Below are 27,938 nucleotides of genomic sequence, written 5' to 3'. Positions count from 1 at the left end.
TAAGTTGTTAGGTGTTGATTTTGTGTGTCCATGCCTTTAGATTTGTGACAAATGGTGCTGCTGATTATAAAATCTTAAAAAAAAAGTTTATATTCATGATAACCCAAACAGCCAGAAAAGAACGTTGACCAAATGCAAGACTGCATGTATTATGTATTCGGATTTGAAGTTTGTAAAATAATTTTTTTAAACTGAATCAGCTTCTTTTAAGTGACTTCTGTCAGGATTCGTTCAGTGGCTGAGAAATTACAATGACTTATTTTTATTGTCTGTCTGTGAACAACAATATAGAGAAAAGACACAAACTTTACAATAAGACTTTTGGTCTGGTCCTGCTTGTGATAATCATCTGTCACTCTCCCTCTCTCTTTCTGTCAAACACATACTCACATCTTTCATGCTCACATACTGACCCTAAGCCTGTGACAGACACACAAACACACACTCTGCAGCCTGGATGTCCCACAGCTGGTCAGCTGTTATGTAACAACTCCACTAGATCTACTAGCTTCCCAATTTCTAGTTGCGTAAGAGGAAAACGGGCCAGTGGGTCAATATTGGGCACAGAAGAAAACTCTGACCTGTGTATGTGCCTGTATTACTCATGTTGATGGTATATACACTCACTTGCCAGTTTATTAGGTACATTATGAATGCATTCTCATCTAAATCCTCTTTCATGACTGTTCTAATGTTCAGTTGATGCTGAAACAGCGACAGAAAGCTGGTAATTCAACTGGATGATCATTTGGGAGGTGTTGCTGTTAAACTGGACTTAATATTTAAACTATTCCAATCAGCCCCAAATCAGAGGTTTAAAGATGTTAACTTTTACAGTTTAAATTAGTTTTATCTCAGAGCAAGCTACAGTAACAGAAGTGTTGGAGGACAATCAATGGGCATGTGTGTGTGGTATACCTGTGAAAACGTCTGAAACAGAAAAAATAGTTACTGTATCTATGTGTGTGTGGGGGTGGGTGAGGGTGTAGTCTTGTTTTTATTATTTTATTGTGGGAGCCAAACTTGAGTGGATTACTAACGTTGTGGGGCCATGTTGTCCTTAAGGGTTACGCACTTAGTTGAGATGGTTAGGGGTACATGCATTTTGTCCACGGTCCCCACAAAGATAGAAACACATGTTTGTGTGTGTGTGTGTGTATGTGAGTGTGTGTATTGATCCCAGCTGGTGATGTGTGTTGATGTTTGTGTTACTGATCAGGATTCGGTTGTCACATGCCTGGTTTCACCAGCCTGAATCGCTGCTGTCTGATTGGCTGCAGGCCGGACGCAACACCAATAGATCGATGCTGTTGATTGGTTAACATGGCAACATGACCGGACAAGTCGACCAATGACCTTGTTGCTTTCCAACAGTCGATAACAGTGTGCAACGACAAGAATAGACACTGGCTCATTCCATCTTCTTACAGTTGGAAATATGTTCAGTTTTGTTTTTGGCCACTCGGGGCAGTGGAAACAAGCAGCACACACAAATTGAATATACTGTATTATGTCCTTTAAAAAGTTTTGTCTTGTCTTTCAATTTGTCTTTGAATTTGCCTTTTAGCTCCCCAGAACTATCGTGCTCTTTAGCTGTTAAACAATCCACTATGTTCACCAGCTCATTATTCACTAGGGATGTCCCAAGTAATATTGTGCCAGATCAGGGCATTTTTGGAGAGGATCGGTCCTCCACCAAGCCTGATCTTTTGTAGTCATTTGTTCTAGGATTTCCATAAACCAAAACCACGTCCTTGTAGTGCTAGCATCAAGACTGCCAAAAAGTCACAGAAGAAGAGCAACAATAAAGTCAGCATGTCTGCTGCGTGGACATTGGTCTGGGTTTAAATCTAATTTAACTGGTGTCTGTTTGGTTCCAACTGGACAATCACGCTGGAAGACCTTCTGATCTGGGTGGGAAACCCCGCTAAAAGCCGGCTTGTGTAACACACCGCTTTGTGTGTGTGATGACAGAGAGAGAAAGAGAGCAGTTTTTGGGTGTGGAAGATGTTGTGTGTGTCTATGCATCACTCATTGATGTGCTTATGTTTGGTGACAGCAAGAGTCAGTGCGTGTGTGCGCGTATGTGTGTCAGTTTACAGAGCAGCGGACCACCTGATCCCCCCCAAATTCACCTCGTTTAACTCGTTAAGCAGATCGTATCAATTAGCCCAGGGAGTGGGCCAAACCACACACACAGACACACACACACACACACATGCACAGTCTGTGAAACTGGAAAGGCAAAAGAACAGCTGAGCCGTTGGTCATCTACATGGACCAGAGTTTCCTATTTATTTTTAATATACACATTTTGTTTAATTGTATTTAGATGTTGAGGCAGTATTTTTCCTCATAATCTCTGTTTCTACATTTATATATACTTGACTAAATTGACTAAATTTAGATTTCTTTTCCTCTTCTTCTGTCTGTACCTTTAGTGTCTGGATTGACTTTTATTGACTTATAGTGAATCTTCATTCTCATAAACCAATCATCTTATAATTCCGTCTTTATGGATAATAAATAACAAACCTGACCTCAGACGATGTGATGCTGAATTAATCACAACTTTGAGCGACTGATACAGCTGATCAACATGTGATGCAAACATAGATTTCAAACAACGTTTACCCAAAGGAAACTCCACCACTTTGGTTCCTAGTATTTTAACGTTTCAGTCGTTTACCTCTAGGATTAGCTAGGCAACCAGAGCATGGAAGGTCCACTAGAGACGAAATGTCAACTATAAAGACATGGACAACGAGAGACTAGATTTATATGTACCAGAAGGTGCATCACTTTCAGGTCATGAATCCTGCTGGAAATAACCGTCCTCGGGTAAATTCTATGTTCTGTGCCTGCCGGTTCATTTGGTCTTTAAAGACCTACGTTAGAGAAACACGCAGCTGAGTTGCAGCAAATGAGACTAAGGTTCAGCTCGGGTAGTGATTGGATTCAACCCGAGACAATTCATTTAGAGATATTTCAAAACAAATTAACTTAAAACTAATGTTTACATTGGTTCCAGAGATTTGTGGTATTTCCACAATCTTTTCCCTCTAGTTTATCATCTTTTATGCGTCTCTAAACAAATAGATTTAAGGATTTTATGAATCCATATTAGATCATTCAAATCAAGATTCAATCTGAAAAATATTTTTTTTAAAACCCAGCCCAGTCCATACTACACCGCTGTCTGCATCCAGGGATGAGTTTTCATACAGTAATCAGCTCCGACCGTATAACTATTGAAGGAATAATACTTGCTCTTTGTTTTTTTGTTTTTTTACTCACTTTACCAGAAGGATTTAGATCTCCCCCAGATGTTTCTTCCATTAAGTCGTCTACCACAAATGCAGTTAATCAGCCTAAACTGCTGATTTGAGCTCCTTGGGAGGCCTTTTAAAATGTCACAATGATTAAAGTCAGAGAATATACAGATCTATATATATGATGAGATATTAAGATGGGAATGGAAGAAGAATAACAAAGGTAAGAGCGGAGGAGGAGTGCTGTAGCAGGTGTGCTGCAGTCAAAGTGCTGGCTCAGGAAAACACATTCAGCCGCTCGTTTGTCATAAAAAGAAACAGCAAACTAAACATCTGCTTCACTCACACAGACACACACATACACACACACATACACACAAGAGGTTCAAAAACAAGACCTGCAGGATACAGCAGGAGTTTGACTTTAAAGAGTAAACACTTTCAGAGTAAAAGCTGTCTTTCTGAAGATCTGCAGGATCACAGACATTCAGTTCAAACCATATCGATGTCTGGAAACATCTGGATATCAGGACAGCTACTATAACTGGATAGCTGTGAAACCTGCTGAATGGAAACAGCTGATTTTGAGGGATTTAAAATGTTGCGTGCCTCATGGTGTCATGGTGTTACACACTTTACACCCAGACTGCTGCACTAACTCAGCAACTGCCTGAGGACACACACATACACCCACACACACACACAGAGTCACATACCCGAGTGTGTACGTGAGATAAGAGGTGATTCCCCACCTCTTCTTTATCTGCCAGAGAAAGCATGGACGCCTGTTACATTTAGTTGAGTAATACACGCACAAGCGCACCCACAGGCACGCACACACATGCACAGGCACACACTGTACACAAGCTACACCAAACTCTGTTTTTTGTGTTGTACTAAAATAAGAACACAGGACAGGTGTCACTTCTATAAACAGCTGACTATCATTCCTTCCATCCATCTTTCCTTCATGCCATTCCTTCATCCTTCCATCCATCTCTCCATCGTGCCATCCATCCATCCATCCATCCATCCATCATCCATCCATCCATCCATCCATCCATACATACATCCATCCACTCTCATTCCCTCCAGATTCCACTCTTCTCAAACACTCTTCTCCTCTTCCTCTTGTTTACTTTCTTACTTCTTTAATTCCCTTTTTCATTCTTTCTTTCTCTTCTTTTTGTTTCATTTTTTTCTCTCTTTTTTTCACTCTTCCTTTCTGCATGCTGTGTTCTTTCTTCCTTTCTTTTTCAATTTCCATTGATTCAGCCCTCTTTTGTGTCTGTTGTCTGTGTATTCCTTCATTCTTCATCATTGCTTTTTTTTCTTTATCCTGTCTTTCTTAGCCATATTTGGACTTCCCTCCTCTGGGCCTATTATGAGGCTTGACACTTGACATCTCGTAACAAAAAAAACCCAGAAACAAATCATGCACACAAGCACATGAATGCATGCAAGCATGAATGCCTTCACACAAACGCAGACACACACACACACAGTGAGGTGAGTACAATGAGGCCTCATCTAAAGGGATGTGGCTCAGTAGGTAGAGCGGGTTGAACATGAACCAGAGGGTTAGCGGTTTGATCCCCACATGCTGAAGTGTCCTTGAGCAGTTGCTCCCAGTGCGTGGCACTGGTGTGTGAATGTGTGAGTGCTTGTGTGAGTGAATGGGTAGATGTGTCTGTGACTGTAAAGCGCTTTGAGTACCAATAGGTTGAAAAGTACTATATAAAAACAAGGCTGTTTACCATTTACCACATGAATTGTAAAGGTTTGGTGATCATGACACATACACACATGCATCCCTATGCATGAGTAGATACAATTCCTCGCTGGCGAGAGAAGAAGAGGAAGAAGAATGTTGACTACAAGTGTGTGTATGTGTGTGTGTCCTATCAAGCTTGTTATTAAATATCTATGAGACCATTAAGCTAAGTAGAAGAGTGGGACTCTATTATTGCAGCAGCAGCAAACACTCTACATGATCCACTGAGTGGTGAATATGACAATACACTTCATTGGGGAGCAACAACTACAACACTCAAAGAAGAAAAAGAAGAGGAGGAATAATAATAATAATAATAAGAAAAGCAATGGTAAAGCCTTGTATTTATATAGAGCTTTTTCTACCTAGTTCTGTACAGTTACTGGGGGTGCAATGGGGGGTTCAGTGTCTTGCTCAAAGACACTTGGGCTTGTGGCATGTTTGGGGATTGAACTACTAACACTTTAGTTCATGGACAACCCACTCTACCTACTGAGCCACAGCTGCCCAAAGAAAAGGAGGAGGAAGAGGAAGAGGACGAAGAAGATGTTGACTAAGGAGCAAAATGGCAAAGAAATTTAGAGAGCGAAATAAAAGTTATATAAATCTTAATTTCTTCTTAAAGACAATCGTTTCACTATTTGACTACTAATCTTTTTAATCTTGCTCCATTTTGAAATGCGTTCCTGCTGCCTGCCTAATAAATGTGAGTTTCCAGAAAGTAAGATAAATCAGCTGAATATTTTTGAACAAAACCGTTCATTTCTTTTGTTATATATTTTCAGGTTTAAACATCCTGTCCTTCATTTGACACATTCTCTTTGTGCTTTGTGAAACATACATTGTACAATAACTCAAAATGAACAAACCTCCTTCATTAATTAACAAAAGTGTCTGCTAAATTCCTGCACGATACAAGACATAAAATTACATTTATACAGTTTGTGTGTGCGTGTGGGTGGGTGTGTGTGTGTGTGCATTCAGACATAAGTGTGTTGACCATCAGATAAGTGGACTTTCTCTTCTCTGGTTACGGCCTCCTGTCTGCTCTGAATCCCTTTGATTAGGACACACAGAGTCAGTGATGGATTGATTGATGTGTTTAGAGAGGTGCAGACGTGACGTGTTCATGGTGCTGCTGTGTGTGTGTGTGTGTGTGTGGGGGGGGGGGGGGTTGAGAGTGAGGCAGGTAAAATGAGCTAGCGTATGTGTGTGAGTCTGGGGGGTTGCAGCGTAAGATGAGATGACAGATAGTTATCAGGAGAAAGGAAATCTTTCCTCTCCTCCTTTTGCCTGGAAAAATGAGCGCTCACTGTGTTGGTGTGCCTGTGCGTGTGCATGTTTGTGTGTGTGTTTGATTGTGTATGTGTGGTCGATTACGCTTGTTCTACATGAAGTTAACACCACTGTGTCACATGAGCTTCAAGATCTGGGAGACAAAGAGAGAAAGGAGCTTGATATCAGAAACACTAAAGAGATACTAGAGACTAATCAGAAATAAATAATATAATAATAAGGTCTAAGAGTTCATCCTCTGGGGATCTGGATCTAATCTTAAATGATTCTGAAATTAGGTTCCATCAAACAGTTAAGGAGAAACCTCACAGATGTTTTCTGTGATCTCAAACCTGCACGCTCTGCAAGATTTGAAAATATTAGTGCAACTCATATTATAGGATATTATTTAGATTATTGTGTCAGATCAGGGAGCACTGAAGGTACTGCCTCACATGATCTGACTGAGAAGTGGATAAAAAACTAAACTGAAACGGTGGAGAATCAACTTGCTGTAAATGTACTGAGCCACGCTCCAGTCCAGTAGGTGGCAGAAAGAATATGTAGACGCAAAAATGTTTGGGTGTCTATTCTTCATTACGAAGAGGCGTCAGTAGCATGCTGATATGTTTACTGTTGGTTAATGTATAAGTACTGACATATCAAAAATGTTTGATATTAATCCAGGCAGTCTTGAAGTGTGTGAGTGGGTATTTTAAAGCTTAGTTTATAGTCGTGCTTCACTTGTATGTAGCTACAGCGTGGCATGATGGCCACCTCTCCAGAAATGTTACTAGCATTTCCTTGTTCTTGCGTCTCAGCAGCCGTACAAGCTCAAACCATCCACTCAGATGTATTCTCTATGTTCTATGCTCTGCTACCAAAACAAACATGGACTCCAACGAGCTGCATTTCTTTGAAAAGTGCCACAAGGAGTGTGTCTGAGATCTTGGGTAGAGAGGTGTGTCAAACAAACTTATTCTGCAATAAACTGAATGTGAGCACATGAGGTAAACGGCAGCAAAAGACTATGGCTGTGTACCGCTACTCACTTCCTGCATAATTACAATAAAGTTGAATCTAGTCTAATCTATCTAATATTTACAAAAAGCTGATCTTTCAATTCAAGATAGAGTTGAATCGAAAACTCCCAGCCCTACAAGAGACAGCGAGCGTGAGAGGGTGGAAAAGAGGAAGGGAGATGGTTGACTGAGGATCAGCACATATGGAGAGCTAGATAGAAAAGTCAGGAGGTTGAACGGGGAGAGATTTTGAGACAAGAGGAGGTCAGCAGATCACTTTCAGCTTTCGGCAGATCTCAGATGAATCAACAATTCCTAGAGTTGAAACTCGGGGACACATTTAAAACAGACTCTCTTTCTCCAGTTCCTCCAACAGCATCCAGCACACGCCATACATGTGAAAAACAAAGCCCTGGAAAGTTAAGCATCCACAGCTACAAACCTTAACAATAAAACCACAGAAGTCAGAGGTCACGAACGTCAAAGGTCAGACTACCATCTCACCACCACTCAGCAATCTCAGCTTTTTCACCACACAAATGTTGGTGTATCGGGAAACACACAGGTGTAACTGCTAACATCTTATTTAGGTGAGCTTTGTCCAGCTGCCTTTTAATTGTCAATTCTATTTAAAATTTAAATTAAAATGTAATAATGTATTTAATTCATTATACATTTCTGATTGTTATGCAAACAAGGGCTGCTTCAACAAATTCTCGGGCAGCATCGACTAAACTAAATGTCTTGCTCCTTCCCTTGATACATCATGCTGTGGTCACATTTCAGTCACTTTCGTTATGAACACCCAATCATCCTCCTTCACAAACTTTCCTGTTTAAAACAATAAACATTTGAAGCTCCAGCCAAAGAGAATCCACCTCGGTGAAGATGCTGTCTCCAATAATCTCTGGTCCTTCAGAAACAGTGCATCAGTCCCTGTGGTCATTGTGGTAAACTGAGAAAATTACTGCTCTGTTTACATCTGTAATTAATTGTTCACTTGCCTGAACTGTCTCCGACTTCTGGAGATTCTTTAAAAGAATAATAATTCGATTTTAATAGTCCTTTAATAGTGCTTAGAAACAGGAAGGTTGGCACAGTGTAGCTAAAGAAGCAAATGTTAGCTTATGTGTGGACTGGTTGGTGTTTCCAGTAAGTTACTGTTGATTCAGTCTGAAGGAGTTGGTTAAAGGCAACACTCCTAATAACGAAACTCCTGGTTCCTGATAGAAAGTGTAGAGATGACCAAAGACTCTGGTCTCCATAATGCAATACTACATCCATCTTTACATGCAGATTATGGCTGGAACCCACAGCAGATCTTTGCCAGGGGATAATCAGCTCCCATTGGAGTGACTCCAAACCAACTTTCCCCCATAAACATGTTGTGGGTGAGAGAAGTTCGAGCTAGCTTCCAGGCTAATGGTGTTTTCACAATAGCAGAGAGAAAGCAACAAGCCACGACACATTGTCAACAGAAGTTGGCAATATGAAGAGACTAGCACATGTCCAACACTCACTATGTGTTGGATGAGACATGCAACATAAAAACTGAGCTGATTAGCTCCAGATTAGCCAAGCAATAACACAGCCAGAAATTCCCGGAAAACATACTGTTCCGGCAGATTTTAACAAAAACAGCTGATTCTCAGGCGAGGCGTCAAGTGTCACTCACCACCAGATTTCCGATTACCATGACCAGCATGAAGACGAGGATGCACAGTGGCTGGCCTGCGACCTCCATGCAGTCCCACATGGTCTCTATCCACTCGCCACACAGCACCCTGAAGACGATGAGGAAGGAGTGGAAGAAGTCCTTCATGTGCCAGCGTGGTAGAACACAGTCCTTGGAGATCTTACACACACAGTCCTGCAACAAGAAGCTGCATGTAATGAACCTGCATTAATAAATAAAGTGACAATAAGCTTTATGCAAGTCTGAGATTAGAGGCGCCACCGTGTAGTTTTTCCCAAACAGCTGCATGCCGACCACGGCGAAGATGAAGACGATGATGGCGAGGACGAGTGTCAGGTTCCCCAGAGCACCCATGGAGTTCCCGATGATTTTAATCAGGGTGTTGAGAGTTGGCCATGAGCGAGCAAGCTTGAACACACGCAGCTGCCAGGAAAAGACAGAGAAAGGAAGAGGTCAGTCTAAGCGTTTTGTCACATGGCGCAGTGTTAAATCGACTGGGATTTCACCACTGGGATTTCACTATGGGGCATTTCCCAACAGAGAGACTCCAGACCAACTTTCAGCCACAAACATTTTGTGGATGGAGAAAGTTTGGGCTAGTTTCTACGCTAAATTAATGTAGAAATTAACTGACGGGAACAGACATTTTGTCTACTTAAGCAATACTCGCAGGGTAGCATGACCAAAAGTCCACAAAAATCACATTAATGATAAATATCCAAAAGGAGCTGATGTTGGGGTATGTGAGAATACCATTTAGTCATCTACCATCTGCAAATGGGAGACCCTTCGACCTAATCTTTATCTAATGTTCCTGCACAGTTTATATAAGATTCAGTTCAATTAGATACAATGTCCCTACGATGTTATACATGTAGGGATTTAATCAGTGTTCACAGTGCAGTGAGTCAGATTCGTTCACCAGACTGAATTGGTCCAAAAAGCTGTCAAAAACCATGGATCCTTCTGTTGTCATCAGTTTGAAGTTTCTTTTGCCTAACAGTATGATCCAGTCCAGTTTCCTTTGGTAACCCAGATCCTATTTTTGTTTACACAGTAAAATTGTGATATCTCAGCTGTGTATTCTTTATGCTATGTTTGGATGTCATCCCATCCTAAAAGAGGGATACTGAGGTTACTTCTGTGTTTTGTTTCCTAATAAAAGCTTTGAAGGAGTTTCATTTCATTCGTATCAAGAGTGAGAGAACAGTGAAGTCCTTAATGCAAAGTTGTGATAGTGGGCTATAAAAAAACTGACTTGACTCAATCTACAAGGCAAAGGACCTGTTGCCAGTTCTGGCATCCTCACCAGATGACCTACCACCATCAACTAGACCTTGCATGCAAAGGAGCAGCGGGTCTACTCCGAGCTCCCTCTTCATTAATGCTATTCTTCATTTTGTTCCCTTTCGATCCCTTTCGCCATTGCTGTGCTTTTTATTTTGTCTTGAAAATTGTCTGACACTTGACACTTTACCAGCCTGAAGGAGCGTAAGACGCTGAGCCCTTCGACATCAGACAGGCCGAGCTCCATGAGGCTGAGACACACGATGATGCTGTCGAAGATGTTCCAGCCGGTCTGGAAGTAGTAGTATGGATCCAGGGCGATGATCTTCAACACCATCTCAGCTGTGAAAATCCCAGAGAACACCTGGCACACAAAGACAGAAACAAAGAGGAATTTAAGCACACGTTAAATGTGTCAGATCATGCTGGGAACACATAGACGAAGCAGTAAGCATCAGTCCTTTGTATGATGCATTTTTTGCAGTTCCCTGAATAACCACTTCAGATATAATGTGTATCTACAAGTTTTCACGTCAATGCCTCGAGTCTAGCCTTTCAGAAGTTGTATTGTTTGCAGCAGTGAGTGAAATGTCAGTTTGTCTAATTCAAGTAGCAACCAGCACAAAGTAACCAATACTGCAGTTCCTCCAATGTCCACTAGAGACTCTAACATCTAGATAATCTCCATAGATCTCCATGTTAAAAACTTATCAGCAGAAATAAACACGTTTACACCCTGGTGCACGAACAGTTTTGGTCTTGGTTGCTAATTTCTCCATTCATGATAACTCTACTGTGGAGAATTTTTGTAGAATTCAACTGTTTAAATGATATCAAGGCTCAAAGTTCTGCAAAGGTAGGGTGTTGCATTACTAGAAGTCCAGTCAATAAAACTTCAAAATGAAAACACAGCTTTACTTTGGTATCACAGCTGTCAGTTGTTACTTTTAGACAGATACACTTCTTGTTGTAATTCATGAAAACAAAAACAAAAATATATAACTGATTCCAACGAACAACCAAAATTTGACTGAAACTCATTTGTAGTTTCATATAAAGCCCAGATCAGCAGTGTTTGTTATGGTAAAGTTTATGGTTCAACTGTAAACAGGAACATTCATCTAAATCCAGAGGAAACTGAAGACCAACTGGTGGTTTACGTTTGAACTTTTCAGAAATATCTAATATTTCTGAATATATCCTCTGATTGTTGAAGACTAATCCAGACCAAGAATGAACTCCGATAACTGAAAGTATCTAAAATATTCAGACATTTTCAGTGATCTCTCTTTAAGCGGTCAGAGTGGTCTCATCAGCCTGCCCAGTCTTCATGGCCTCCTGCAGTTATCCACTCCTACCTGAATGAACAATTCTCTAACCTGCCTATGATTCCTCTTATATTCTCAAACTGTCATGTAACATCATCAGCTATATCTTGTATTTGTATCATCAGATTCTACATGTACGCTTTAGTCAGATATATGTATCTATGACAGATGTATGTTTATCTTGCTGTTCTCTTCTCTTCTCTCTTTGCTGTTCTCTTCTCTCTTTCTTCTGTCTGTACCCGGCTTTCCTTAAGCAGATGGGTCCCTCCATATGAGCTGGGCTCTGATCAAGGTTTCTTCCTGTTAAAAGGGAGTTTTTCTTGCCACCGTCGCCTTCAGGCTTGCTCTGGGGGTTTCAGGCCGGGTTTTATAAAGCATCTTGAGACAATTTGTATTGTTATTGACGCTATATAAATAAAATTGAATTGAACTGAATTAAGAATTTAAGTGTCACACAAACAAACGCACGCTACGCAAAGATAAAATGCTGCACAGGTAAGGACACAAACAGACACAGACTCAGATTCACACAAAAACGCACAGAGACACGAGAGCTAAATGAAGGGCAGAGTTAGCCAAAGGGTCGGACATTTCAGACTGGGTTAGGGTCACACACATACACACACAAAAACAAAGATGCACAAAGAGACACACAGACGTGTCACCTCCTATAACTCCAGCTGAAACACACCACTTCTTTAAAAGCCAACAGGAGTTCAGCCGAACACAGCGACGTTCCAGCAGATTGACATGCTGCTCTAACATTAGCTTTGATTAGCCTGGAGCTCAACATCACTTCAGTGTCTATGAAAAATGTACATATATGAATTACATGCTCGTGTTAACACTGGAGCCAAGGGCCCCCAGTCTACACAGAAGCCAGACAACTAGATACAAAGAGACGCAGATCGGCTACAAGTCAGTTTGCGTTTCGCTGAGCTCCTATTGTGCGTCTTTGCAGTCTCGCACATGCCACTTTTTCATCCGATTTAGGTCAATTCAGTTTCTTTGTTTTGTTGATTTGCATCTCTTTGCAGCTGTTTAGGTCTGTATCTGTTTGCAGTCACTTTGAATTATAATTTTTTTGGCCTCTCCTTACGGTCTCTTTGCAGTTGTCTTGCATCTCGTTTTGGTCAACACACCAGCTAACCTCTGCTTGTCAGATGGGTTCATGGGCGAAACCTACATGGTGCACTGATCAAACAAACAACCTATTTGGTAGCTGTGGTTTGAGGTCTAATGCTGCCGTTCACACTAGCAGTAAGAAAGGGACAAGCTACAACACATTTTCAATGGAAGTTTGAGATATGATGATGACGCCTGACACTTGTCACTTGCAACTTTTGTCCCTCTCCTGATGCAGTGATGTGCCCCAATCATATGTGTTTCCTTCACTCGTAGTGTAATAGTTAGAGTCAATGCCCGTTCCAAGCCCACCACAACTGTCCCTGTCGCACCATGACTGTCTAAGCAACCCATTTCTTTCTCATTTGGAGATTTCATAAACTCGAGCTGTGCTTTTTCCTCGGCTGTTTGCTCCTGTGGTTTGATCTCTTAAGCCTCTCTGTCTGTCTCTCTCTGCAGACCTCAGCTTGTCCAGGGCTCGCCTCGCTCTGCTTTACATCACGTGGGTGTGTGTGCGTGTTTGTGTGTGTTTGTTGAACTGTGTGTATTTATGACTGAGTGTGTTGCAGCAGCAGCAGCAGCAGCAGCAGCAGTCCCTCTCCCTGCTTGTTGTTCCAGACTGAGGGGATCCTTGATGTGACACCAGCTACGTGACACACGTGTGTGTTTGTGCATTTCACAGCCAGGTTGTGTGTATGTGTACTATGGGTCTCCCAAAAAGTGAGGTTTGAGTTTTAATGGAGTGTGACTGTTTTGTCTGTGTGTGTGTATTGCACAAAATCCGAAGCTGTTTCTGGGGTTACCACTCCCTCAAACACACACACACACCTACACACATGGATGATCCTCTTCTATAGGCTCATTAACTCAGTAGCGTGTTGATTAGCTACTCAACAATCACGCTGTTATTATTACTGACATCAGGAGAGCCTCTCTCACCTCTCACTTACACATATTTTGCCTGTGTGTGTGTGTGCAATGTGGTGTGTGTGTCTTATTGGCAGAGTGGGCTAAATTTTCATTGAATGTTGTGTTGCCATGTTGTTCTTCATGGGTGTTACAACCTGTTAAAATTTGGTATAAGGGTAAAGGTTACAACTGGGCTAGGGTTAGGATAGGGACTATGGAATGCAATATGTCAATGGAAGGTCCTTTCAAAGACTGTGTGTGTGGAGGCTACAAACATGAGACTCTTACAACCAAAAGCTTAAGAATGTACTCAAAAAAGGAATGACAGCAGAAGCTGTTGGGATGTTCCTAATTTCTTCTTATGAGTTTAAAATAAAAAGGTTTTAAAAAGACATTATAAGTAATGAACGATAAGAAGAACAGCAAAGAATAAGATGGATCTTTTAACAAAGAAGAGGACATTTTAAATGAAGAAGACAAAGGAACAAAGAAGAACTAATTTTTAATGGAGGAGAAGAAGAAGCCGCTGTGATGTTGATCATTATTTCTTCTTCTTTGTCTAAAATTCCTTCTTCAGGGGAAGATGTTTTAGCAGCAAAGACAACAGAACAACCAAAAAAGAACCAATTTTAAATGAAGAACAAGGAGGGATTTTAGGTAAAGAAGAAGAGATTTTAAATGAAGAACGGATTTCACGTAAAGAAGGAATTTCAAACAAATAATGAGGAGAAGGACAAGGAAGTTTAAATGAAGATGAATTAGAAAAAACAGAAGGAATTTTAAACAATAAAGAAGAGGACATTTAAATAAAGAAGAAAGATTCTTTTTAAATTAGGAAACAAAAAGAAGTAGTGTGAAATAAAGAATGAGTTTTTTCTCTTGTGGATATTGGAGGTATCAGCAGTAACAGGAGTATACTCTAGACTTAGTGGACTGTAGTGTTGTGTTACAGATTAGCGCAGAGTGTGTGTCTGTGTGTCGACATCGGGCAGTGACGTTAATGAAGTTAAACACAGTTCAGCTGCCAAATATCAGCAGCTGCCTTTGGGCTCAAACAGAAAACATCAGTATGTCCTTTTAAGTTATATAAGAAACATTTAGTAAACGCCACTAATATGATGTTTGACTCAGATTGGTCAGGTTTTTTTTGTAAACCTCTAAACTTTTGCAGCATCCTTGTTATGATTATGAATGGATGTCCTGCTGTGAGTCTGTGGGATAAACTCTTCTTTGTTCTTCTGTTTTCCAACCAAACAGTTGTGTTTGTGATGTTTGTGTCTGAAATCCAGTCTGGTGGGACAAATGACCACTAGCCTGGTGTTACCAGACTCAATTATTTTCAGAATACGAGTCTGGATCAATTGGATAGTCCCTCAATTGATCAGAACCAAAAACTGCTGTTTATCCTAAGTTATTTCTTGTCAATATCTTTTACAACAGATGCGATAGAAGAATCTAAACATCACGCTTCTCAGACGGCAGCCATTTGGATCAGTTCAATTCAGATGTAGCTCTATAGCGTCAATAACAATACAAATTGTCTCAAGACACGTTACAGAACCCAGCCGGAGACCCCCCGAGCAAGCATTAAGGTGATGGTGGCAAGGAAAAACTCCCTTTTAACAGGAAGAAACCTTGAGCAGAACCCAGCTCATATGGAGGGACCCATCTGCTTGAGGTCAAACTGGCTGAGACAGAAAAAAGAGAGAGGAGAGGAGGAACAAGATGATACGTATATCTAACTAAAGCATACATGTAGAATCTAATCAAAAACTAATCAGCAACTCCATGGTGCTCAGATGACATGTATGACTACGTCGCTGTTAATGCCCAAACGATCTGACTGAGCAGGCAGGACCAGATCTTTACTGGAGCATAATCAGTTCTCAACAGAGAGCCTCAAGACTAAAGTTCTGCCACAAAAAATGTGTGGTACAGGGAAGTTGTTCTGACTTCCAGGCTGGTGACTTTGAGGTCCAGACACTGCGTTTAGCACCGAGGTCTCAGAGATCTGTGTGTGTTTCTGCAATAGCAAAGTGTCTGATTCACTGACTGAGGAATGAAAACTACTCTGGCCAGTGTGTCTTTGAGTGTGTGCGTGTACACTTGTGTGTGCGTGCACTGGTGTGTGTGTATGTGTGTGTAATGCTGGCTCACACACAGGGGATGTCGACATCAGCACTCGCTAATAACAGTAACATCAGCAGAGAGAGGATGACACGGACTATGTGTGTGAGAGAAAGAGACACGTGATTAAATTTGTCACAACCAGGCAGATGTAATGAGTAAGCACTAGGACACACACAAATGCACAAACGCACACACACACACACACACACACACAGGCGACTGGCAGCTTCTGGCCAGTCAGAGCAGTGAGACACAAACAGTCCAAGACAAACTCATTCTAAATATTACATTTAAATGAATTCAATTTATTCAGGAATGTCTTTGCGTAAGTGAATCACTGTTTGTTCAGTTATTTATAGAGAAAAAAAAAATCCCAAAAGGCCCTGTAAGTCTCCTCCAGCACTGCCCTAGTGCCCCTGAGCAAGGGCAGCACTCTGCTGACCAAATTAGACAGGTTACGGCAGAGGACTGTGTGCGCTATATCACACAGGGAGCACCTTTATCAAAAGTCACACACACACCTACACCTAAGTTTATCCTCCATCGTCCTCTCAGCCTCTTCCTCTACAAAGAAACTTCATTACAGCAGACTATGCAGCTCATTTTTCACTCACATACTAACAATGCTGAAGAGAAAATAGGCACCGACAGGATATGTTTTTTGTTTTAGAGAATACACTTATATAAAGGTCCACAAGGTCTTGCAGAGAAACTGCAGGACTTGGAGTCACGGATGGGGAAGTTGAAATCCAACTGGTCAGAAGTGAGACGAGAAGGTCACTGCTGACTGAGAAGAGAAAGTTTCTTTCTTTCAGGCGTTATTAGTCAGGAAGACTCAGATAATAAGGAGGCTGGGAGAATTTCAGCTTCTATTGGTTTGATGAAGCCACAGAGAAGGACTTCCTGCTGGACTTCACATCTACATAGATCATTGTTCTGAAACCTCCATTATGGAACAAATGAACCAAGCTGAGTCTGGTCAGAGAGGGTCGTCTAAGCCCGATGGCAGTCCATCACTGGAGTGGTTAATTTGGGTTCAACAGGTTACTCACTAACCAATATGACTATCTTATAATGATATAAGCAAGTAGGTCATCCGATGAGTCTTTGGAACAGAGGTATCTGGCAGTAGCAGAGCTTTTTCTCATCATATGTACAGTAAATGTTGTTTTCCACGCAGAGACTCTTAATCAAACTGAACTGAACCGTAATTTTTCATTTCTTTTGATTTCCTGATTTCCTAAAATCCATTTTTCCCACTAAATTATTATGTAATCACAAAACATTCATTCATTCATTCATTCATCTTCTGTAACCGCTTGTCCTGTGAAGGGTCGCGGGGGTCTGCTGGAGCCTATCCCAGCTGTCATCGGACGAGAGGCGGGGTACTCCCTGGACAGGTCTCCAGTCTATCGCAGGGCTAACACAGAGAGACAGACAAGCATTCACACTCACATGCACACCTGCAGCCAATTTAGAATCACAGATGAACACAGGGAGAACATGCAAACTCCACACAGAAAGGCCTAGTCGGCCAATGGATTCAAACCCGAAACCTTCTTGCAGTGAGGCATCAGTGCTAACCACCACGCTACTGTGCCACCCAACATTGTAACAATACTGCATAAATCATTCACTGAAACTGAACAAAATACCACCACCGTAGATTTTGTGTTACTTCAACTTCCATTGAAAAAATTGGTCAGATACACAATTAACAGATTTGAGCAAAAAAGAAAAAAAAAAATGAATAGCATAAATCAAGGGTGCCAGGTTAAATCAATCAGGCTACAGCTACCAGAAAAAGCAGTTTCTGTTTTTTGATCATTTAGTATATGGCGTAATCCTTTATTGGTCCCTCGTAGGGGAAATTCTTTCCATGCTTTTAACTATGGGTGCCGTTTGTAAAGTTGCACGTTAAAATGAACATGCAATTTTTGCTACATGTAGCTCCAAAAACATTAACAAATGTGTGAATTTTTCAGTCACTTTTTTTTTAATCAAATTTACTAAATGATAACTGTTAATTCTAAATATAAAATGTTAAATCTAAATGTAAATGTTAAATATAAATGTTACATGTTGTATCTAAATGTTAAATGTTACATCTAAAGGTTAAATGTTAAATCTAAATGTTATATCTAGCGCTAGGCACGCATCACTGTCGGCGGTTTCGCTCTCCGTGTTGCCCTTCACTGACTGACTGCATGTTCTGTGATTCAGCGGAAAATATTGGAAGAGCGATTTTGACAGAAATTCAGACTTCCAGCAATACATCTACATGTTCAGGGGCAGCAACAGCGACTCCTTCCAGCTCAGAACAACGATAGCACCCAGCAAGTTTGTCATCCAACTAGCGTAGCACGTGTTGGACAGTTTAGCGTTGTAACATTTAGATTTAATATTTACATTTAGATTTAACATTTACATTTAGATTTAAAATTTAACATTTAGATTACAATTATTTTTACAAGAACAGTAAATATGTAAAAATCCATAAATATTGCTGTAAATGTGATATAAAAGTGACAAAAAATTTACACCTCATTTTCTAATGTTTTGGGAGGTAAATGTGGGAACCATTGTTTGTTCATTTTAACATGTGCAACTTTACAAACGGCGCCCCACATTTAACCCATCCACTTGTCACCCCTGCAATGCTAGGGGAGTGGTTTGGGAGTTGGGAACTTGCCATGGACCTGAGGGGATGCTAATCAGTGAGCTTACGAGGTTTCATTAACCACGACACCTAAAAAGCTAACAAAATTTGTTCCCACTGGGTGCAAACTCACGGTCTCTCACTTACAAGCCCTTCTCCCAATCCTCCACTTCATTCCTACTCCCTAGAGTTATTTGGTCCATATGGGGATCAAATCCACAACCTTGATGTTATTAAATACACTCAGGAGGGGTTGTGCACTTTGCAGCTCCATGGATAAAAGCCTCCGCTAAATGCTATGTATTCTTTACATCTTTACGTGTATGGAACTATTGATATGGGAAGCCCAACAGGTAAAACTGAAGAGCACACGACCAACAACATCAACAGTGAAAGCTTTAGCTGACATTGATTCTGTCAGCACGGAGGTGTCCTTACACGATCCTCTACACACCACTTTACGTAACACAAACACACAAACACATAGCAGAGGCTCTCCTGTCTGTCGGAAAGGCTAGTTAAATGCTATGTAAACATCTGTGAGGATTAGAGGTTTCATCCTGTAAAGAACTTAGCGACTCTGGACTGCAATCGGATCCTGGTGACAGGAGTCAGCCTTTATCTGATCCCTGGACTGTTCTAATTTGAATGGAGAAGAAGCTTAGACTGTTTAAGCTGCAAAAGTATAAAGCTGCATCAAACTGGAGGCAAGGTGAAAGCAACATTAGAGGGACATTATATAACTGCTGGTACTGTTAGCGACCTGACGTCTCTTGGGGTGATGGTTCAAGCTGTCTGAACATGTGGATGCTAACTAACATTTGACCAGGTGAACATGAGACATCAGTACATAAACCTAGTCAGATTTTCTTGTTGATTAAGGTGATGTTATTGCTGTCGACTTACTGTGGAATTTACTGAATTAAAAAAAATCCCTAGGAACCCTAGGAAAATAAAAGGTGTGTCCTTGAATGAGGCAATTCAACTAAGTTTCTCTGTCATTTAAATGTCTGAAGTATTTAGAATGAATCAAACAACCTACATTGTGTTGTACATAAGGTCATCCGAACATGTCTAAAAGCACAAGTATTTACAGCTGTTCTGTATGACTGTTTGAAATTGGGTTTCAGATGATTCTGTTGAGCTCAAGAGACCTTTTCTACTTTTTAGAAAGATGTTGTGGCCCATGTCTGGTCAGACTGATGCCTGATGGCCCCTAGTTTTCCGTAACCCAGCACATGATAGGAGTGTGTAAATGATGGAAACAAATGAATAGTGGGAAAAGGGCACCATGCTCATCTCCTGGCTGTGTCTCAGAATAGCCATGAACAAGTGTGAAGAGTTAGGATGGCGGCTTTGTTACAACATGTCAATGGTTGGGTATTTGCCGGTGCCATGCTGTGGATTTTCAGCAGAGAGATTAGCATGAGGAGAAAAAAGGAAACAAAACAACAAAGTTCAAAGGTCACACAGAAGACATCTCCCTCTAATCAGAAAATTGAAATCCACACATATTATCTAACATGATGATCCCGCTGAATCGTGGGACAGTTTAGAGAACTCCCTAGCTTCATAGTCTCCCGGCTAATAGTAGCTCTTCTTAGCTTCCTCGCCTCCCAGCTAATAGTAGCTCTTCCTAGCTTCCTAGCCTCCTAGCAAATAGTTACTCTTCCAAGTTTCCTAGCCTCCCAGCTAATAGTAGTTCTTCCCAGCTTCCTAGTCCACAAGTTAATAGCAGATCTTCTTAGGTGTCTAGCCTCCCAGCTAATAGTAGCTTGTTTTAGGTTACTAGCCTCCCAGCTAAGAATTGCTCTTATTGCTTCCTAGTCTCCCAACTAATAGTTGCTCTTCTTAGCTTCCCAACCTCCCAGCTAATAGTTGCTCTTACTAGCTTCCTAACCTCTGGGCTAATAATAGCTCTTCCTGGCTTCTCAGCTAATAGTAGCTCTTCCTAGCTTCCTAGGCTCCCAGCTAATAGTAGCTCTATCTAGCTTCCTTGCCTCACAGCTAATGGTAGCTTTTCTTGTTTCCCCAATTGAATACAGACTACTGCCACCTGCTGGTAGGAAGAATTATTTCCTTTCAGGTGCAGATTGTATGAACCAGCTGGTCATTGGTCTTTGTGGTGCATTCAAGTGCAACTTTTGGTCCAGACACGGGAGATGTGAGACATTTGCACAAACACGACTGAAAATAGCTTGAGAAGTTTGAACTTGTTCTTGTTTACATATTCCTTTCAGTAACCACCCATTTAAATACTCTAAGTGAAAACAGGATCATTGACTCATGAATGTATCCCTCTCAGTCCACATGATGCTCCCACAGTGGCCTGCCTTTGGGTCCAGTCCCAGACACTGAACACCACTGCTGCAGGCTGCTTCAAAGCCAATGTTTCTACTTATAAACTTTATTACCATTTTCTCCCCCGCACAGTTGCCTGCAGCCTGAGCTGAGGAAACCTGACATCACCGGGCAGGCACAGGTGCGTGTGTGTGGGGGTGTGTGTGGGTGGTGTGTGTGTGTGTGTGTGTGTGTGTGTGTGTGTGTGTGTGCACAGGTGTGATTTACATGCTGATTTTGGCTGAGGGCCTTTCACACCTCAGGTGAACCAATTACCATATTGCATCAACCTATCAGCTCCTGTCAGATTGCCGGCACACCTGCAGGGTCAAACACTGGAGTTAGTCACGGCGGTTTGAAGCTATCCGACCCGTTTCTGTCAGCTCTAATACTGAAACACGCTCGTTTTTCACAGAACCCATTTTTCTAGAAAAGCACACAAATCAATTCCTCTCTGAATCCTGATGTTTTAAAGCGTCTGAAAAGGTTGGAGGTGGTTTTAAATGTCCGCGGGTGGGTTCCTGGACTGTCTTGTTCTTTGTCACTTATGCAGACTGTCACAGCCTCCTTCACTTGCCTGAAGTTTGTTTTTTGCCCACAAACACTTGGTAAACACCCGGTGAGGAGACTCCTTCACTCAGGATAAGTTAAGGGTAAGATTCTCAGAGCCAAGATTCATTTGATTCACCTAATCTTTCAAAAACCAAAAACCTGGTTCTCATCTCCACCTCAGCCTGGTTGTCCAGGATATCTTAACTAGAGTGTCCATCAGACCCATTCAAATATACTTGAGGATAATGAGATCTGTTTCCACTTGGAGTGACTTAGGCATCTGGAGATAATAAGAAACAAACCTAAGACTGCTGCAATCTAACAGGACCTGAGCACATCATTAGACTGGCTGGAACCCTCTTCCAGCTTGCTTTTACTCAACTCGTGGCATCAGATTATGTCTTTTGAATGAAAAGGGACAGCCACATATTTCTATTACTGCTCCAGCCTTACTGCTTCCGCACCACTGGACACCAAAAGCAGTCACTCATGCATTCCTACCAGGTTTCCGATGGTGAGCATGCCGTTGAACTCATCAGTCATGGGGTAGTGCTCCATGGCCATGAAGAGCGTGTTGAGGACAATGCAGACAGTGATGGCCAGGTCCAGGAAGGGGTCCATCACCATGATCTTTACCAGCTGCTTCACCCTCAGCCAGAACGGGGAGCACTCCCACACCAGGTAACGGTGGGCGAACACATACCAGCAGGGGTGGCATTTTTTATGTGCCTCCTCCAGTTCTGCACGACAAGAGAAGACATGTAATTACTGTATGTTGGGAAATAACAGATCAATAGGAGGATTAAGGTAAAAAGACTGAACCAATAAACAAAAGACTGGAAGGACTATAATGACAGTTCATCAGGACACAGATAGACCAATCAAGAAAGAAAGAAAGAAAGAAAGAAAGAAAGAAAAATGTGTTATTAAATAGAATGCTTAAATAAAGTGCATAAAATAGGTTGGATTTGGATCTGGTTCAATGGGCAAAACCCCAACCGAGGCAAACCAAACCAAGTAAAAGAAGAAAAGTTGGTTGGCTGCTCTGAGACAGGTGAATTACAGTATTTAATCAGAAAAAAAGGAATAGGTTTATTTGTGACTTTTGTCCATAGAAAATGCTGTTGTTCAAATTGAGAACAAATCAGAAAATAAACAAACTGCAGGATGAAGATCACATTTAAATTTTGTGTTCAGTCTTAATCGCATCTTTCTGCTCATTTTACCAAATTTATGTTTAAACTTTGAAAAGTTTAGAAAATTCTAACTGTACGGCTACTTCTACTCTATTTTCATTTATCAATTTTGAAATGAAAATATGTTGTACATTAAACTAGCCATCTATTTTTGTTTTCATTTTCATCTGCTTATCTGAAGTCAGACTGTGGTGCCATGGTATCCCTGAAGTAGAAATATATTTTACTTCCTCAATGTGTTGCCAGGCCAGTTGAGATATTCTGTGCCTCCTTCCACCTAGCCGTGGCTGGTAAATCCCGAAAAGGAAGCCTCCAGGAGGCATCCTGGCTGGTTCATGTAAAGAAGCAATGATTCTACTCCTTCCAGATGTTTGGGATCCTCAACCTGTCTCTAAGACAGCCTAGTCACCCTAATTTCAGCTGCTTGTATCAGCAATACCATTCTTTCAGTCACTACCCAAAGTTCATGATCATAGTCGAAGTTTGGAACGAAGACCCACTCACCCCCCAAACTAAACTATCCCACTGTATATACAATAATCAGCAAGAACATTAAAACCACAGACAGGAGAAGTGATCAACATTGACTAGCTTGTGACAATCCAATGTTCTGCTGGGAAACGTTCGGACCTGGCATTGTTGTGGATGTTACTTAGACATGTAGCACCCACCTAGACCAGACCAGACACCCCCATCCCACAGCAATGAGACTCCTTGATGGCAGCAGCCATCCTCAGCAGGATGTAGCCTGACACAGGCACACACACAAAAATGGTTTCGGAATAACTCAAAAAAATAAAAGAAAAAGAAAAACAGGAAAAACAGCACAAGGTGTTGACCTGGCCTCCAAATTCACTAGATCCCCAACTGATCAAGTTTAATGCTACTTTCACTCAAGTAGGGGATATTAGTACTCATGTGAATGTGCCAATTTGAGCTAAATGCATTTTTAGCTCCTGCTCACGCAAAGTAAATGGTTGTCCTACCGATACAAAGTACATCTGTTGTCTGGAAAATATAGCCTGGAACCTAGTCCAACTTCCCCCCATACACATCTTTAGTGGCGAAAAGTTGGTCTGAAAGTCTCTGTTAGGAAATGATCATGCTCCAGTAAAGACCTGCCAGGCCAATCAGATCATTTGGGTGGGCTTTATGTGGCAGACTGTAGGACCGACCACAGACTGTAGAAAAGTGGACACCACGACAACAACTCACAAGTGAAGCAAATGCGTGTGAAGCTCCTGGTGTCTGGCTGTAGTATAGGTCATAAGCTCCACCTCCTCCATGTTAGTGGATGGGACTTGGGCCCAAAGATGGTTTCTGTTATTTTAGGAACTTAATATAATGCTTATGTATGTTCAAGAGTTAATTTGTTGGAGAAGTTCCATTTTAGTTATTTTGTGCTATAAAAACAGGATGTGACATCTAATGATTGACAGTTGCCACTGACAACTCCTCTATGGTTCAGTGGGAACGTCAGTGGTTCTGTGGGAATGTAAGAGTAGATTTTTTTTATTTTATTTAGTGCAGTGTATGATCCAACATTTCTTTGTAACCGGTGGAGGTAGCGCAGACCACAAATGTAAATATGAAGGAGGAAATATGGGTGGGTCATCGATAACATGGCTCCATTCTGGCTCCACACTCACAAGATGGCACCGCGCTATCTCTGAAATTGTAGCGTCAGTTTGACCAGTGGGATTAAGTGGAGACAGGTCATTCATATTTTCTACAGTCTATGGTTGAAACATGCCCATAATGAAATCCAGATGGAGTGTTACCAGACTCCAGGCTAGGCTATGGAACATGTGGAGTTTTTGTAGACTTTGATCTGATAGGGGATGATAAAGGTAGTGTCCTAGGGCTTAAGTTCAGTCAAAAGTCATTGGTATTTGAGTCAGAGTCGAGTTCTTTTGGTCTAATTAAATCTCAAGAAGTGAGATTTCAGATTACAGGCCTTTAAAAAAAAAACAAAAAAAAAACTGACAAATTTTTAAATCTATTAAAGTTATTTTCTGGACCAGAGAGCAAATATGAAATCAGAGTCAAAGAGAGGTGATTAAGAAAAAGAACAGGAAAGAGGGAAGGAAGAGTGTGCGGCCGGATGGAAGGAGGACAGCAGTGGGTTTTTGTATTTTCCTGTATAATGATCGGTTCTCTAAGAGCAGCGACTGCCGAGGGGAGAGACAGTGACTCAGCAGCCCTAACACACACACACACTTCTAACACATACATGAGTACAGAGTTGGAAAAAATTAAAAATAAAAAAACATGCACCCAAAAAAATCTAATACATGAATATCATCACACACACAAGAAGTTGGAATGATTGCATGGTTATTGAGGGTGACCTGGAGAACACACTCTCCTTCTCTCGCACATTTGCTTTCATTCTGTTTCCGTGTCTCTCTCGCTTTTCCAGCTCTGTCGCACAAACAAAGCCAGTGTTCCCCTGGGGTTGGCTGGGGCAGCGACACACACTTAGACACAAACTCAGACACAGTTACACAATCCTGTATCATACCCGCGGACAAGCACACACAGACGAGCCGGAAACACGGAAGCACACAAAAGCGTTAACGGACTCACTTGGATGTAAAATTCAGACAAATACGTGGTTACACAACCACACACAAAACTGAGACATTCAGAAACAAAGTCAGACAAGGTTAGGCGCTCATATCGACACACAAAAGCAAACAAATAAAACATGAATGACACACAGGGGCAAATATTTTCAGTTCACATCACAAAACAAAACCAAGGCCATGCAGCATTTTGCTAGCGCCAAAGTCATTGCGGCCTAAGAGAAAGGAAATCATTTTGAGGAGACACGCAGATGGTTTTGTAGATTTTGAGCTATTCCATTTTGGTAGGAAATAAAAAAGTTTGTTTACAGGAAAAGTTCAGAGGCCACTGAACTTTCTGAAAGAGCTGTTACTGTGATTAGTTCTCCTGTCCACTAGCTGCACACGAGGAGACTCTGGAAGTCTAACAAAGCCCAACTGACTGAATGTTTAAAGTGCCTCTGCTTTAGACATTTTGTGTGGCTGTGGTGAAGTTGCCCCTCACCTTCCATGGCGTCGGTAAGATAGCTGGCAGCACTCAGTGCCCTCCCCCTCTGCTCCGAGCCCTGAATGGAGGAGGGCCGAGGTAGCAGCATCGTACTGAGCTCTGTGGTGGACGTCGGGACCTTAGAGACAGAGAGAAAGAGACAGAGGGTCATTTATTTGATTATTCATTCCCAAGTACTTTTTGAGGCAAGACGAAGAGCCCAGATATACAAAGGGGTTAACTTCAACAAGAAGATGAACGAGAAGCCCTGCAATAGTTGGTTGGACCCCTTGGGAGTGCTAATCTCAACCAAGCAGCAAAATCTGAGGCTGAAAAATGAAGCTCAGCACCAAAAAATGCAGTTCTTTTAATGTCCACTAGAGGCAAGCAGGCAGTACGAGGGATTTTTATAGAACTCAACTCACCCTATGTATATTCAGCCTCCTGCCACTTCAGACCTTCGAATTTACATTAGTCTGTTTTTTACCAACTGCAGTTTTTAGTATTAGTAGTTATAAATGGTTAGCTGCTTTAACTTGATACAATATGTAAATATTTTTGGTACCTTTAACATATTTACATTTATAAAGTTTCTCTTGTCTTACTCTATTTTTTGGATTTTGTTCCCTGCTGCTTAACATCTTAATGTCCCCACGGGGATAAATAAAGTCCTATCTTATCTTATCTTAAATTATGTCAAGGCTTGAAGTTCTTTGGACATTTTTTTCGATAGATGGGAGAATTAGGTGGAGTCAGGCAAGATGGTAACGACTGGAGACTCCATACTGAGCTACAAAACCACTCTTTAGGGAACATACGCATAACGTCACAAAGGGCTTTTGTTGATTTTTTTTAAATCAGTCAGGGATCTCGACATCATGGAGTCAGTCTTGATAGAGAAAAGAAATGTGTGTTTTCTGTATGATATTATATGATAAATGAAAAGTATTACCTTCTGTGCTGAAAACCTTCAGCACAGTGAAAGACTCATATTCAAGGTTCAGTCATGAGTGTGAGCTTTCCTCCTCTCGTCTGTAACCACTGTGACTGCATCACACACACAGATTGATGTCAGGTCAAACGGGTCAAACGTAACGCAGTGATTTCTCTGCATCAGTGTGCGTGTGTGCTTCCTGTCACCACGGTAACAGATAAGCAGGTGATGACTGCTGTTCAATGAATCAGAGAAATCAGTGCGCCACCGCTGTGTGTATGTGTGTGTTTAGCTCTGTCATCCTCACTAAAAGCACTGCTGGATATTTTTGGAGATGTATCAAATGAGCTGCGGGAGGGTTGAACTTGCAAAACATCCACTCGACACTCCTCTTAAAACCCAACTTCAGATGTTGCCTCTCGAACTGAAAGTTTAAATGACACTAAGTAATCAAACGGCTATCAGCATTTAGTCATTGCGAAACCTGGTTGGTTATCATGAGCTCTGGGTCATGGCCAAAAGAAATGCTGTTGTGCAGCCTAAAACAGCTGATATTCCATTAGATCATGAAGCTTCCTAGACATTCCCCTGTGGAGGTTTCCCAGGCATTTCCAACTGGGAGGAGACTGTAGGGCAGAGCCAAAACACAGAGAGCGGTTACCATCAGGTCTGAGAACGTCTCAGGATCCCTTAGCAGGAGCTGCCACATCAAGCCACACTCATACATGTGACACAAAATTGCTCAATGGAGAGATAAATTACGGTGAAGAAGGGACATGCGACCAACCTATAAACCTTTAGTCACAGTTTCTACATTCAAATTTCAAAGATAGTAGAGATAGAACCAGACATCACAGTGTGGTGTTCAGCTGCTCAGTTTGTAAAGGAGAACGTGCCAGTGGAGTTTCAGACCTCTCACACACGAACCTGCATGAACCTAATTTGCTCAGGTGTGATTACATAACACTTCCTGGTAACTGTTCGCCCAATGGGATGTGACGCATGGGCCTGAAGGTTGCTGTCCACAACGACGCCAACATTCTGTCTGTGTGCCAGGAAGGGAAACACTGGGGAAACACACACACACACACACACACACAATAACAGCAGCCAGCCGCGCACTGAGCTGCTGTGGGTTGCCATGGGGACATTTCCGAGGCAACTAAGTGTGTGCTCGTTCCATCCTCCTCCTCCTCCTCCTCCCACTCGTCTCTGCATCAGTCTGAGCAGCAGGGAGACTGTCCACGTACTTCATGGACAAGTGGAAGCAGGAATACTTCATGTCAAAACATGAAACTATAAATTGAACTTAGGGCTGCTCTAAACTCCTACACACTGAAATTTGTCCCAATAGCAGAGCTCACTGCAGGAAAAAAAAAAAGGTT

At 41.6% G+C, this 27,938-nt stretch overlaps 1 protein-coding gene across 1 annotated transcript in view; it reads right to left on the bottom strand.

The window, feature by feature from the left end:
• LOC311503439 (sodium channel protein type 3 subunit alpha-like) overlaps nucleotides 1-27,938 on the bottom strand; it is a gene marked incomplete at its 5' end in the record, with an annotated part of 157,899 nt that overhangs the window by 61,728 nt on the left and 68,233 nt on the right. The window contains 5 exons of the mRNA XM_084566154.1: nucleotides 9,019-9,213; nucleotides 9,301-9,462; nucleotides 10,517-10,690; nucleotides 21,871-22,109; nucleotides 25,638-25,758. Coding sequence (XP_084422280.1) covers nucleotides 9,019-9,213; nucleotides 9,301-9,462; nucleotides 10,517-10,690; nucleotides 21,871-22,109; nucleotides 25,638-25,758 — 891 coding nt within the window. The remainder of the gene's footprint in view (nucleotides 1-9,018; nucleotides 9,214-9,300; nucleotides 9,463-10,516; nucleotides 10,691-21,870; nucleotides 22,110-25,637; nucleotides 25,759-27,938) is intronic.

Source organism: Chelon labrosus, assembly GCF_963514085.1.
Source record: "Chelon labrosus genome assembly, chromosome: 18".
Taxonomy (NCBI): Eukaryota; Metazoa; Chordata; class Actinopteri; order Mugiliformes; family Mugilidae; genus Chelon; species Chelon labrosus.
Note: the sequence above shows the minus strand (reverse complement) of the source record. Positions and strands in the feature narration are given on the sequence as shown.